Source organism: Lissotriton vulgaris, chromosome 2_2, assembly GCF_964263255.1.
Source record: "Lissotriton vulgaris chromosome 2_2, aLisVul1.2, whole genome shotgun sequence".
Classification (NCBI taxonomy): Eukaryota; Metazoa; Chordata; class Amphibia; order Caudata; family Salamandridae; genus Lissotriton; species Lissotriton vulgaris.
The window spans coordinates 75573703-75586359 of record NC_141688.1 but is presented as its reverse complement, the minus strand read 5'-3'; the positions used below and the strand labels follow the sequence as shown (position 1 = coordinate 75586359).

The window sequence follows — 12657 nt, the reverse complement described above, 5'->3', positions numbered from 1 at the left end:
TTGAAACCTGTACTATATAGAGGTAATCCGGAGGTCCCTGGTTGCAACTGTCTTGCTCCAGCTATTCTAGAGATTTTCTATCTCACAGTGGAAACAGGCGCCATCCCTTTGGAATGGAAAGCTGCCTACGTTCTACCCATCTCTAAAAAAAAGGTAATCTTGACCAAAATACATTAGCTATCAACCTATATCTTTGCTACCTCTTTTGGGTAAACTACTTGAAGGCTTAATTAATAAACAGCTAACAGCCTACCTGGAATGAAATCAAATCCTGGAACCTTCGCAAACCGGATTTCGACCAGGCCACAGCACGGAAACGGCACTTCTTGCAGTGACTGACTCTCTACAACTTGTACTTGATAAGTTCTGTCAAGCTCCTGCTACCAGATCTCTCTGCAGCCTTCGACAGTCTCCTATGTCAGGATGCTAGAGAGGCTGCGAGAGATTGGGATACAATGTACCGCGCTCAAATGGTTGCACCATTTTTTGGAAGACTAATATCAAACTGTTTCCCTAAGCCCCTATAACTTGCACTACATGCGACTAAACAGGGGTGTCCCACAGGGTTCTAGTTGGAGTCCCACTTTGTTTAATATTTATGTGGCACCTCTTGCTAAGATTGTACAGCCTTATGGCTTTGAAATAATCTCTTATGCTGACGGCAACCAGTTGATGTTCACATATGATTCAGACTTGGCCGCTACTAAAAAAGCGCTTTGCTACGGGTATCTTAGCTATCTTCAACTGGATGAATGATAATTATCTACACATGAATGTAGACAATTCGGAGATTGTGCTGCTCGGCAAGGTGACTTCTATCTGGTCCAATGAGTGGTGGCCTCTTCAACTTGGGTCTATCCCTCTGCCCCCCAAAAGAATTTTAAAAAAGGGATCAACCACCACTGGATTATGATATCAGAACATGCATCTTCTGCGCAGAATTTTTCCTTCTCGTCCTATTCCTGCCAGAAGAACACTAATACAAGCTCTGGTAGTAAGCAGACTAGACTACGGCAATACTCTTCTGGCGGCAGTAAATGAGACACTGGTAGCCAAACTACAGGTTGTCCAAAATAAGGCAGCCAGGCTCGTTCTCAATCTTCCTCCTCCTCTTCGGCCCTGTTGTTAAAGGATCTCCACTGGCTGAGAGTGAAAAAAAGGAGCTCTCTCATTTATAAAGCTGTAGGAGGCAAAGGCCCCAAATGTCTTCAATTAAAAATCAAACCGTACATACCCTGCAGAAGCTTAAGCTCTTGTGCTGGATGTCCCCCCGCATACGTTTAACGAGATGCATGGAGAGTTTGCTCTCACCTTTCCTCCCTTACTGGAATAAGCTCCTGCTCCATGTTCGCACCTGCACAAACTACTGTAAATTTAGGAAATTGCTGAAAGCTCATCTATTTTAAAATATAAATTTGACTTCTCATTTTGCTGATACTTGTTTAACTGCTGACCGCACTGAGATGCTCATGGGTGAGTTGTGCGCTATATCAAAATTAACATAACAAACTAGATATCCAGTTCCTCACTGAAACGGGGCTCAAGACTCATCTAACCACGTTCTAGATCTTCTACTTCTTCTCAATTACTCCATCTTACATATAGATCAGGAAGATTGACGAGGCTGAGGATTCGCACTCATTCACAGAAACGTACTGAGATGAAGGATCCTCCAAACAACTCAGTTTCAGTCTTTCAAATGCATGTCAGTGGAAATGGCCACATCCACCACCTCCAACATCAGACTAAATGTGATTTACCATCCAACGGGTAATAACAATTCCTTCATTGAGGTATGTATGGATCTCTTCGCCTTTCAACAGTTCAGTTCAGACAACAAGATCTTACTTGGAGACTTCAACACCCACTGGGGAATTGAGGGTAACAACCTAATGGACACAGTTACAGCATTTCTCAAATACAATGATCTCTAACAACACTGCCTTAAAATCACACACCACAAAGGTGCCATCCTTGACCTGATAATCTCCAATACTCTCAATCTACAGTCATACAACCCCCTTCCTGTCAACTGGTCTGACCACATGCAGATCCCATTCTCCCTCCCCAGCTCTTAAACCAAAACTTCCAGTCAACCCAAGACAGAGAAATTATGGTTCAGGGACAAATCCAACCTTGACACAGAAGCCATGGGCATCATAGCCCTTCTTACCCTAATCTCGATTACATCACACCTTGATATTAATGAGCCCACCAGCAAATATAACTCCTGCATGGAATCCCTTATCGACAAATTTGCACCCCCTGTACTGCAAATTATCTAGACCAAAATACTCTAAGAAAGAAAGCTTATCAGAAAGTGTTGAAAAGAATGGAGATAAGAGCACTGTCATCTGAGTATGAATAAACTTTGCATATTGCATAGCAAAAACAATACAAAGACCGAATCCTTGGAGCCAAATCCACTCACTTTGCAAAGAACAGACGAAAGGGCCAGTTCGAGGTTCTCGCACAAACCCCTCTACCACTTCAGGTCTTCAGCCATCAGTAGCGCGCTGCAACAGCTTTGTGGACTTCTTTCACAGAAAAGTCAGAGACATCCATATCTCGCTACACACCAATGAACCTCCAGAAACTGAGATTCTACATTGCAAAGCGCTTCATTTGTGGTCCTCTTTCGACCTGCAGCAAACAATCTCCAAAGTGAAACCCTCAAACCACCTTCAGGATGCCATTCCAGGTCCTATCTGCAAATTTCTTGCCACACATCTACTCCCCCTATGGACCAACATATTCAACCTGTCCCTTCAACAGATCCAATTTCCACAGTAACACAAGCATTGGAAATGCAATAGGTCTCGCGTTAGAAAAGTGGGAGCTATTGGTATTGTAAAATTTATTATTTTTTTTGTGTGTAGTTTTTCCAAATAGCTACATTGATAGATGAGTCATTTACAATGCCAATAGTTTTAATTTTTTTGAATGTGACACCTATAGCATTTGGAATGCCACATGATTTGAGGCTGAGTGTATGTGACAGTGTGTGTTGGTGAGGGTGTGTGAGGGTGAGTGAGTGTGTGGGAGGGTGTTTGATGGTGAGTGTGCGAGGTGTAGTGAGTGTGAGAGTGTTGTGACGGGTGTCAGGGGAGGGTGTGTGTGTGAATGTCATGTGTTTGAGGGTGAGGGGGTGTGTGTGTGAGTGTGAGGGTGAGTGAGGGGGTGTGAGGCTTCGGGTGTGTGACGGTGCGTGAGTGTGAGTGTGTGTGAGGGTGAGTGAGGGTGTGAGAGGTGTTGTTACGCAGAGGGTGTGTGACGGTGTGTGAGGGTGAGTGTGAGTCATTGTGAGTGAGTCTGAGTGAGTGTGAGTGAGGGGGTGTGAGGGTGTTGTTGTGAGGGTGAGGGGAGTGAGCGTGTGTGAGTGTGATGGGGTGTGAGTGTGATGGGGTGTGAGGGTGAGGGGGTGTGAGTGTGTGTGAGGGTGAGGATGAGTGAGGTTGTTTGCGGCTGAGAGTGTGTGAGGTGTAGTGAGTGTGAGAGTGTTGTGATGGGTTTTAGGGGAGCGTGTGTGTGTGAGTGTAAGGTGTTTGAGGGTGAGGGGGTGTGTGTGTGAGGGTGAGTGAGGGGGTGTGAGGTTTCGGGTGTGTGACGGTGTGTGAGTGTGAGTGTGTGTGAGGGTGATTGAGGGTGAGAGAGGTGTTGTTAGGCAGAGGGTGTGTGACGGTGTGTGAGCGTGAGGGTGTGTGAGGCTGAGTGTGAGTGATTGTGAGTGAGAGTGAGTGAGTGTGAGTGAGGGTTTTTGAGGGTGAGTATGTGAGGTGTAGTGAGTGTGAGAGTGTTGTGAGGGGTGTGATGTTGTGATGGGAGTGAGGGTGTGTGAGGGTGATGGGGTGTGAGGGTGAGGGGGGGTGAGGGGGTGTGAGGGTGTGTGAGGGTGAGGGTGAGCGAGGGAGTGCGAGTGTGTGTGAGTTGTTGAGGGTGAGATTTAGGGTGTGTGAGGGTGATGGTGTGAGGGTGATTGAGGGTGTGTGAGGGTGAGGGAATGAGGGTAAGGCTGTGTGAGGCTGAGGGGTGTTGATGGTGAGAGAGTGTGAGGGGTGTGAGTGGGTGCGGCTGTCCGGTGTAGTGAGTGTGAGCTTGTTGTGAGGGGTGTTATTTTTTGAGGGGATTGAGGGTGTGTGAGTGTGTGTGAGTGTGAGGGGGTGTGAGTGTGTGTGAGGGTGAGTGTGAGTGAGTGGGTGTGAGGCTGAAGGTGTGTGATGGTGTGTGAGGGAGTTGTTGTGTCAGGGTGATTGAGGGTGTGTGAAGGAGTGTGAGAGTTTTGGTGTGTGAGGGTGATGTTATGAGTGTGTGTATGTTAATATTAATTATTTAATATGTGTCGTGTAAAAAAAAACGTGATAGATCTTCCCTTTGTAATTGTCCTACCTTATGTGTATTTTTGTATGTAATAGAACTGTGTATGTTGTTTAATTACTGTGTGGTGTTATGTGTGTTTTAGGTGTCTGTGGAGTCCCGTATTAATTTTACTATTTTAAAAATGGCCGACGCAATGAGTCACCTTGACGTTCCCTACGTTAGCGTTCTAGTTTATTTTTGTGTTGTGAGTGTTTACGTTTCCTTGACGTTTATTTCTAGCCAATCGGAGCGCGACGTTTTTGACGTTGCGTTCCGATTTGCTTACGTCAACGGTGGAATTCCCCAGAGATCGAGAATGTTGGTGCGCGGAAGGCGTGTTCTTGTTCCTGTGCTGTTGCTGCGTCGTTTGACAGGTAAGAATGTATTCCAAAGTGTTTTTTTATGTAATGTAATGTAGTATCTATACTATCTTTAAGTTAACGACTGAATAGGAGGTTGTTTTTATAACTGTTGACAACATTTTTTTTCGATCGTAATATTTGTAAATGTTTGTAATGTAATGTAAATTAAAGTCTTGTTTTTAATTGTCGATATGTAATGCATATGTTTTCTAAAACTGTAATGTAATGTATTTTTTGCTGGTGTTTGTTATTTGACGTACAAGAGCTGTTATTTGAACTTTGAAGTGCTATTTAGTTTATAATATATTTATGTATGTTGTGTTTGCATTGTTTTTTTCCTGTGATGCTGAAGTAGCCGGATTATATGTTATTGAGGTACTCGATGTATTAAAGGAAACTTTGTGTATTTGCTGAATTTATTTTCCCTAGCAATGTATTAAGAGGATGTACAGTGATGTAATGTGTGTATTTTATGCGTTTTGTGAAAGAATTGTTTTATTTTCCAATCCCTGTTTGCATATTTGTGTATTAATAGCTGCACCCTCCTTGCGTTGCTTTAAGTTTGCATTTTGGACTAGCTGCAAGTGTGTAATCCTCTTTTTACGTATAATTCAAATGGTTGCTTAACGATATTTATGTGTACAGTTGGAGGCTGGAGTTGTATTTGGAGTGTAGAGTTGTATTGTAGTTATAGGGTGTAGTTGGAGGCTGGACTTTGACGGTGTGAGTGTGAGGGTAAGTGCATGTGAGCCTTTTGGAGTTTGCCATAGTATGTGTAAATTTGTAGTACTGTATGCAGTCTATTTTCTTCCCCAAACGTGTTTTGTAGCTTAGTATGTGTTAGATCAGAATGTGTATGTGAACTATCTTTGATGTATGCAACAGTGAGAATAAGGGTGTTGCTTTTAATTTATGGGCATAAGGGTAGACGTCTTAGGATGTTTTTGTATTTTCTGTACTTCCCTAATTTTTTGTGAAGAGCTGCGTGGGCAAGGGGCGTTGGCTGTTGTGTTGTTGAGTAGTACTCTTTTGATGTTGTTTGATGCTGTTTTGGTGTACGGTGTTCCTGTGGTTGTGCACTTAGCACCACCAAAACACTTCGTTCAACAGCAGCATCAGTCAGAGCAACACCAGAGTCTTGTGCTTTTGTGATGACGCATTTTGTTTGTGTTTTTGATTATTCTTGGCATTGTTTACTTGTTTATTTCCCCTTACTTTAGTAAGTGCTTTCTGTTGTGAATTTTTTTCCTTTAGCTCACTTTGTCCACTTAAAAATTGTTGTATTTTTTGCTGTGTATTCATATGTTTGTCTATTTTGTGTGCATTTATGATCTTTGTGAAAGAACTGTTTTATTTTACAATCCCTTTCTTTATTTTTGTGTATTAATTGCTGCACTGTCCTTGCGTTGCATTAAGTTTTAATGTTTTAATAGCTACAAGTGTGTAATCCGAATTTTACGTATTAAAATAAATGTTGCCTTACGTTATTTATGTGTGGATTTAGAGAGTAGAGTTGTAGTTGGAGTGTAGAGTTGTAGGGTGGTATTGTAGGTATTGGGTGTAGTTGGAGGGTGGACTTGGACTGTGTGAGTGTGAGGGTGAGTGGATGTGAGTCTTTGGGTGTTTGAGGGTGCGTGATGGTGTGTGAGAGTGATTGAGGGTGACTGTTTTAGTATGAGTGAGGGTGTGAGTGTTGTGAGTGTGTGTGTGAGGATGAGGGGGTGAGTGTAAATGTTGACTAACGTTATTTTTGTGTGGAGTTTGAGGGTGGAGTTGTAGTTGGAGTGTAGAGTTGTAGTGTGGTATTGTACTTTTATGGTGTAGTTGGAGTGTTGTCTTTGACGGTGTGAGTGTGAGGGTGAGTGGATGTGAGGGTCAGGGGGTGTGAGTGTGTGTGATGGTGTGTGAGGGTGGCGATGTGAGTATGAGTGAGGGTTTGAGGGTTGTGAGGGTGGACTTGGACGGTGTGAGTATGAGTGTGGGTGTGAGGGTGATGGTGTGAGGGTGTGTGAAGGTGAGGGTAATGGGATGTGATAGTGTGTGATGATAGGTGTGGGTGAGTGAAGGTGATAGTTTGAGCGTGAGTGAGGCTGAGTGTTGTGAGGGTGTCAAGGTGAGTGAGGGTGTGCGAGTTTGAAGGTTGAGTGTGTGACTGTGGGTGAGGGTGAGTGTTTGTGAGGGTGAGGGGGTGTGAGGGGGTGGGAGTGTTTGGGGGTGTTGTTGAGTGATGGTGTGTGATGGTGAGTGGGTGAGGGTGATTGAGTGTGTGTGTGAGGGTGAGTCTGTTAAGGTTGTGTGTGAGGGTGTGTTGCTGAGTGATGGTGCGTGATGGAGGTTGTGGGAGTGTGATCGTATCACGCTGTAGAGGGATGTGGGGAAATAGTAGGCCAGCTGAATGGGGTGGTTTTTTTTTTTATTAGTTTTGACACAAGTCTTTTGAAAGTAAAGCTAGCCATCCCTCCTGTGCCTCGAACTTGCTGTCATTTTTTCATTTTTGGGTGTGCGTGTAATTTAGTATGTGTTGTGTGTGCGTCAAAATGCAACCCAAGGAGACGTAATAGAGTGTGTGTGTGAAAGTCCCCTTGATCCGTGAATGTGTGTATGAAAACTTTGTTGTGGTGTGGCGAAGTGGTGTGAACGGAGTGTGTGTTGTAAGAAAGGATCCGTTGTTAAACGAGCAACATTTGTAGCGAGTCTGGATGTATACTGATCAGCAGTAAAGTATTGGCTGTGAGTTGTGTTTTCCTGTGTGTATGTGTGCAAGCTGCAGAGTGGGTGCAAGCTGCAGAGTGGGTGCAAGCTGCAAAGTGGGTGCAAGCTGCAGAGTGGATGCAAGCTGCAGAGTGGATGCAAGCTGCAGAGTGGATGCAAGCTGCAGAGTGGATGCAAGCTGCAGAGTGGATGCAAGCTGCAGAGTGGATGCAAGCTGCAGAGTGGATGCAAGCTGCAGAGTGGATGCAAGCTGCAGAGTGGATGCAAGCTGCAGAGTGGGTGCAAGGTGCAGAGTGGGTGCAAGCTGCAGAGTGGGTGCAAGCTGCAGAGTGGGTGCAAGCTGCAGAGTGGATGCAAGCTGCAGAGTGGATGCAAGCTGCAGAGTGGATGCAAGCTGCAGAGTGGATGCAAGCTGCAGAGTGGGTGCAAGGTGCAGAGTGGGTGCAAGGTGCAGAGTGGGTCTGCAGAGGTGATAGATGCAGAGTGGGTGATAGATGCCGAGTGGGTGAGGAGGTACGCCTGGTATATAGGGATGTCTGTTACTATGCATATGAATCATACTATGCATATGAATCAGAGATTGTGTGCCAGATTTGTGTCCCAAGTGTAATTAGAAGCTGTGGCCACTGTCTAGCAGGTTGGTAGTGTTAAGTAAGCATAAGCTGTGTTAGCAATCCATAAGTTGTGCGTGTAATTTGTGTCCCAAGTGTAATTAGAAGCTGTGGCCACTGTCTAGCAGGTTGGTAGTGTTAAGTAAGCATAAGCTGTGTTAGCAATCCATAAGTTGTGCGTGTAATGTAGTATGTGTTGTGTGTTGTGTGTGCGTATAAATGTAACCCAAGGAGACGTAATAGAGGGTGTGTGTGAAAGTCCCCTTGATCCGGGTATGTGTGTATGAAAATTTTGTTGTGGTGTGGCGAAGTGGTGTGAACGGAGTGTGTGTTGTACGAAAGGATCCGTTGCTAAACGAGCACCATTTCTTGCGAGTCTGATAATGAACAATAAATTACAATGCCAATAGCCAGCGTTCAAATGCTGTTGAGCCCACCCAAATCAAAAACAATGGCAGCCCTCTATCTGTTTCGTGTGGGTTGATGGGGTGGCTGGCTGAGGGGGCTTTCAATGAGGCTTCCCTTTGCTGGCTCAGTTTGAAGCCCTGGTTTTAAGTATGAAGGCTGGGCACTCGATACAAAGTAAGTATTAGCAGAAAGGAACGGGCTGCAACTTGCAACCAACATTTGAACGCTGCCGTTCACTCCCACACATGTACATGTTTTAGTACTCAATGCGAAGCTGTGAAATGCGTGTTTAAAACGAGACACGTTTGTGATACTGCATGGAGAGAGAGGGGAGGTGCTGGCGGATGGGGAGGGGGAGGAGAAATGCGAGGCTGGCTGTGTCCAGGGAGAGAGAGGGGAGGTGCTGGCGTCTGGTGAGGGGGAGGAAATTGCGAGCGTGGCTGTGTCCGGGGAGAAAGAGGGGGAGGGGGAGGAGAATTGCGAGCCTGGCTGTGTCCGGGGAGAGAGAGGGGAGGTTCTGGCGGCTGGGGAACAGATGTCGAAGGCTGGCGAATTTTGTTTTAAAAATAGTGTGTTTCAGTGTGTGAGTTGTGCATGGTTAAGGGAGACGAGACAGAGGAGCTGGTGGCTGGGGAGGGGGATGAGAAATGGCAGCCTGTCTGTGGAGGAATGCGACCCTGTCTGTGTGCGGGGAGAGAGAGGGGAGGTGCTGTCGGCTGGGGGTGGGTGCGAGAGAGAGGGGAGGTGCTGGCGGATGGGGTTGGGGATTGCCGTGGGAGGGAGCCTTGAGGGGGAGTAGAATTGCGAGCCTGGTTGTGTCCGGGTAGAGAGAGGGGGAGGGGGAGGAGAATTGCGATCCTGGCTGTGTCCGGGAAGAGAGAGGGGATGTTCTGGCGGCTGGGGGCTGGAGAACAGATGTCGAAGGCTGGCGAATTTAGTTTTAAAAATAGTGTGTTTCAGTGTGTGAGTTTTCTCTGTTGACTTGCATAGAAGTGGAGGCAGCCCCTGAGATGCTGTTTTCCCGAAAGCTGACACGGCGTGCAGGGGAGGGGGCGGAGCGGGGAGAGGTGCGACACGGCAGGCAGGGGAGGAGAGTAGGAGGAGGAGGGAGGAGAGTAGGGGAGGCACGGCCTAGCAGCCGTGCAATCAAGAAGTGAGGGGGCGGAGCTGGGGGAGGCTGTGAGAGAGAGAGTAGGCAAGGCAGGCGGCTGGGGGCATGTGCACGCGCTTTTAAGCTCAATGCGCATGCGCATTGAGCTTAAATTTCTCGTGCACTGCAAGGAATCGCCACGATTCCTTGCAAGTTGGTTAAAGAGTGGATAAGCCCCCATAGTCTCGCAAGCTCGATGCGCATGCGCATCGACAGGCGAGACCTAAAAAAGTGGATCAAGTCTCTCCTCCCTTGAAATAATCTCTCAACTCAGAGAACATGAACTACTACTGCCCAGTCTGAATACCTTCATTTTTAGGCAAAGTCATTTAAAGTTGCGTTTCTTCCCTGCTCACTTCACACATTTGAACAAACAACCTCCTAGATTCTCTCCAATCAGATTTTCGCCAGGCCTACAGCACAGACACTGTGATCCTAGAAATAGTCTGTGACTCCCTTAGAATTTTTGACTCCGGGAACTCCTGCCTCCTGAACTTGTCCGTTGCATTCAACACTGTCAATCATCAGGACCTCCTTCGCAATCTTAAACAATGCATGGGCTATGGCGGCACAGTCTTGAATGGGTTCAGCTCTTACCTAACCAACCACTTTCAAATTGACAAAATGGGCAACTTGCTTTCGGGACCAGTCAATGTACATAAGGGGTCCCTCAAGGCTTGATCCTTTCCTCAATCCTTGTTAACCTGTACCTGGAACCGTTAGGTGTGATTCTCAGAAACTCTGGGATATTCTTTCACCTCTACGCTGACACTCAATATACATGGAAATCTCTTCCCCTGAAGACCCTGCCCTCCTTTCATTCATGCTTCTTAAGATTCAAAACTGGATATCTAACCATCATCTACACTCAACCTAACCGAAACAGAATTTATTTTGATCTTACACCGCAGTGAGCAGGGCCCACCCCGGAAGAGCTCGGAGGACAAGAGTCTAATTCTCCAATCTCCAGGCTCCACAGTCTGTGTCTTTCTCCTGGAAGTTAAACTATTTTTATGCTTCCCCTGAAATGTGGCGAAGAGGCATATAAATACATAAAAATATTCACGAAGGGGATTAATAACAATTCAATCTGCTATCTTCGAAAACCTTTGAGGAACACGTAATGATGATGGTGTCGCTTTTCTGTACTTTCAGCAAACGGGGAAAGAAGAAAAGATCTGCTTTCCTCAATCCTTGTTAACCTGTACCTGGAACCGTTGGGTGCGATTCTCAGGGGATATTCTTCCACCTCTACGCTGACACTCAATATACATGGAAATCTCTTACCCTGAAGACCCTGCCCTCCTTTCATTCATGCTACTTAAGATTCAAAAATGGATGTCTAACCATCATCTAAAACTCAACCTAACTGAAATAGAATTTATTTTGATCTCACCTCCGAAAGCAGAAACCCCAGTACAGGTTTGGATGGCCAAATTTCCCGCCCTGATGGCTGGTGTGCCATTGTCCAGAGAGCCAGATCCACTTGTATCACCCTTGACAATCATCTAAAGCTCTCCACCACATCACAGTCATGGCCCAAAGTGCACAACACCAACTCAGGAAGCTGTGGGGTGCCAGATAACTGATCCCAGAACAAGACCTCAAAACTGGTGCAATCTCTTGTTCTCTCCAAAATAGATCATGGAATTGCTCTTCTTTCCAGCATTCCCCAAGTTCATCGAGGCCACTGAGAGAAACACTACATGCAGCAGCGCACTTAGTGTTAGGTCTCAATAAATGTGACCACGTTCCCCGACCCTGCAAACCATCCAATGGCGTCCCATTGAAGTTTGGGACAAATTCAAAAACACCTGCAAATGTCTGAACGTAATTATTGTTACTATAACTTGCTGTACCCTTGTATCATGTAACTGTTGTAAAGCACAATGATGCTTTCAGGCCATGTCCGCGCTATATATTATTGCAAACATTAAAACAATAAAAGGAACACTTGGGCCATTGTGCCACAGGAAGAACAAACATTGAAGAGGTAAAAAAACACAGCATGCACTAAACAAACAAAAACATGGAACAAAGCTGTCTCATGCGAGACCTGAATAGTGACAGTACCGTTTCTCTTCAGCCCAAAGTGCTGACACACAGACCCTGACCCCATGGAGTGTTATTTCACCCCTCTTTGCCTCACCTCCCCCGCAGATTGCAGTCAGTAAAGTAAATATCGGAAATGAACTTCTCCCCTCTCTCCAGTGTGGTGCGGCGGTTCTTCAGCACAAAAGGCAGACGTGCCCCCGACATTCCCGCCTAAAGCATCTGTTTCTCTACAAGCTCCCCAAATACTTTGCTTCGGACGGTAGTCATGTACCCATCCCCCGTCTTTTCCGCAATCGGATCAGACTTAATCACTCCTTTCCAACCTAGTTCGCTCCTCCCAGGTTAAAGTTCGAACACTTAAATGCTCCAGTACGGGTGAGGCTGAATGTGTAACTGGCCTCTAGATGGAGGTTCTTTAAAGGCTGATTGACCCGGCTTTCTTCCCAGCTCTAAACTAGGCTGGCTCGTGAGTTATACACCACAGTGAGCAAGACCCGCCCCAGAAGAGCTCGGAGTACAAGAGTATAATTCTCCAGGCTCGAGTCTATGTTTTTCTCCCGGAAGTGAAACTATTTTTAAGCTTCCCCTGAAATGTGGCGAAGAGGCGTATAAATACATAAAAATATTCTCGAAGGGAATTAATAACAATTCAATCTCCTATCCTCGAAAACCTTTTAGGAACACGTAATGATGATGGTGTCGCTTTTCTGTACTTTCAGCGAACGGGGAAAGAAGAAAAGATCTGCTTGTCCGTGCGCATGCTCAAACCCGTGGGACTTTGACTGGGAGAGAGAAGGCGGAGGGGGGGTTTGTTGACGCAACGTAACATAGCATAACAGTCACAGCCCCGGAAGAGATAGTATCACTGTCTCCACGTAGATTTGGGGATATTTTGAGAGAATAGTAACCAAACATGCTCCTCCATTGCGATCCTACTTTGGCATCAATAGACTAACAGTAACAAGAGGCTGAGCATAGGATATTTATCCACACGTTGTAGACT

General features: G+C 45.9%; 1 protein-coding gene across 1 annotated transcript in view; it reads right to left on the bottom strand.

Moving 5' to 3' along the window:
- The window catches only part of MAN2C1 (mannosidase alpha class 2C member 1), a 362406-nt gene extending 350297 nt beyond the window's left edge, over positions 1–12109 (bottom strand). The window contains exon 1 of the mRNA XM_086959311.1: positions 11749–12109. Within this exon, the coding sequence (XP_086815437.1) occupies positions 11749–11858 (110 nt within the window). The 5' untranslated portion in view covers positions 11859–12109. The remainder of the gene's footprint in view (positions 1–11748) is intronic.
- Between the last annotated feature and the right edge of the window lie 548 nt (positions 12110–12657).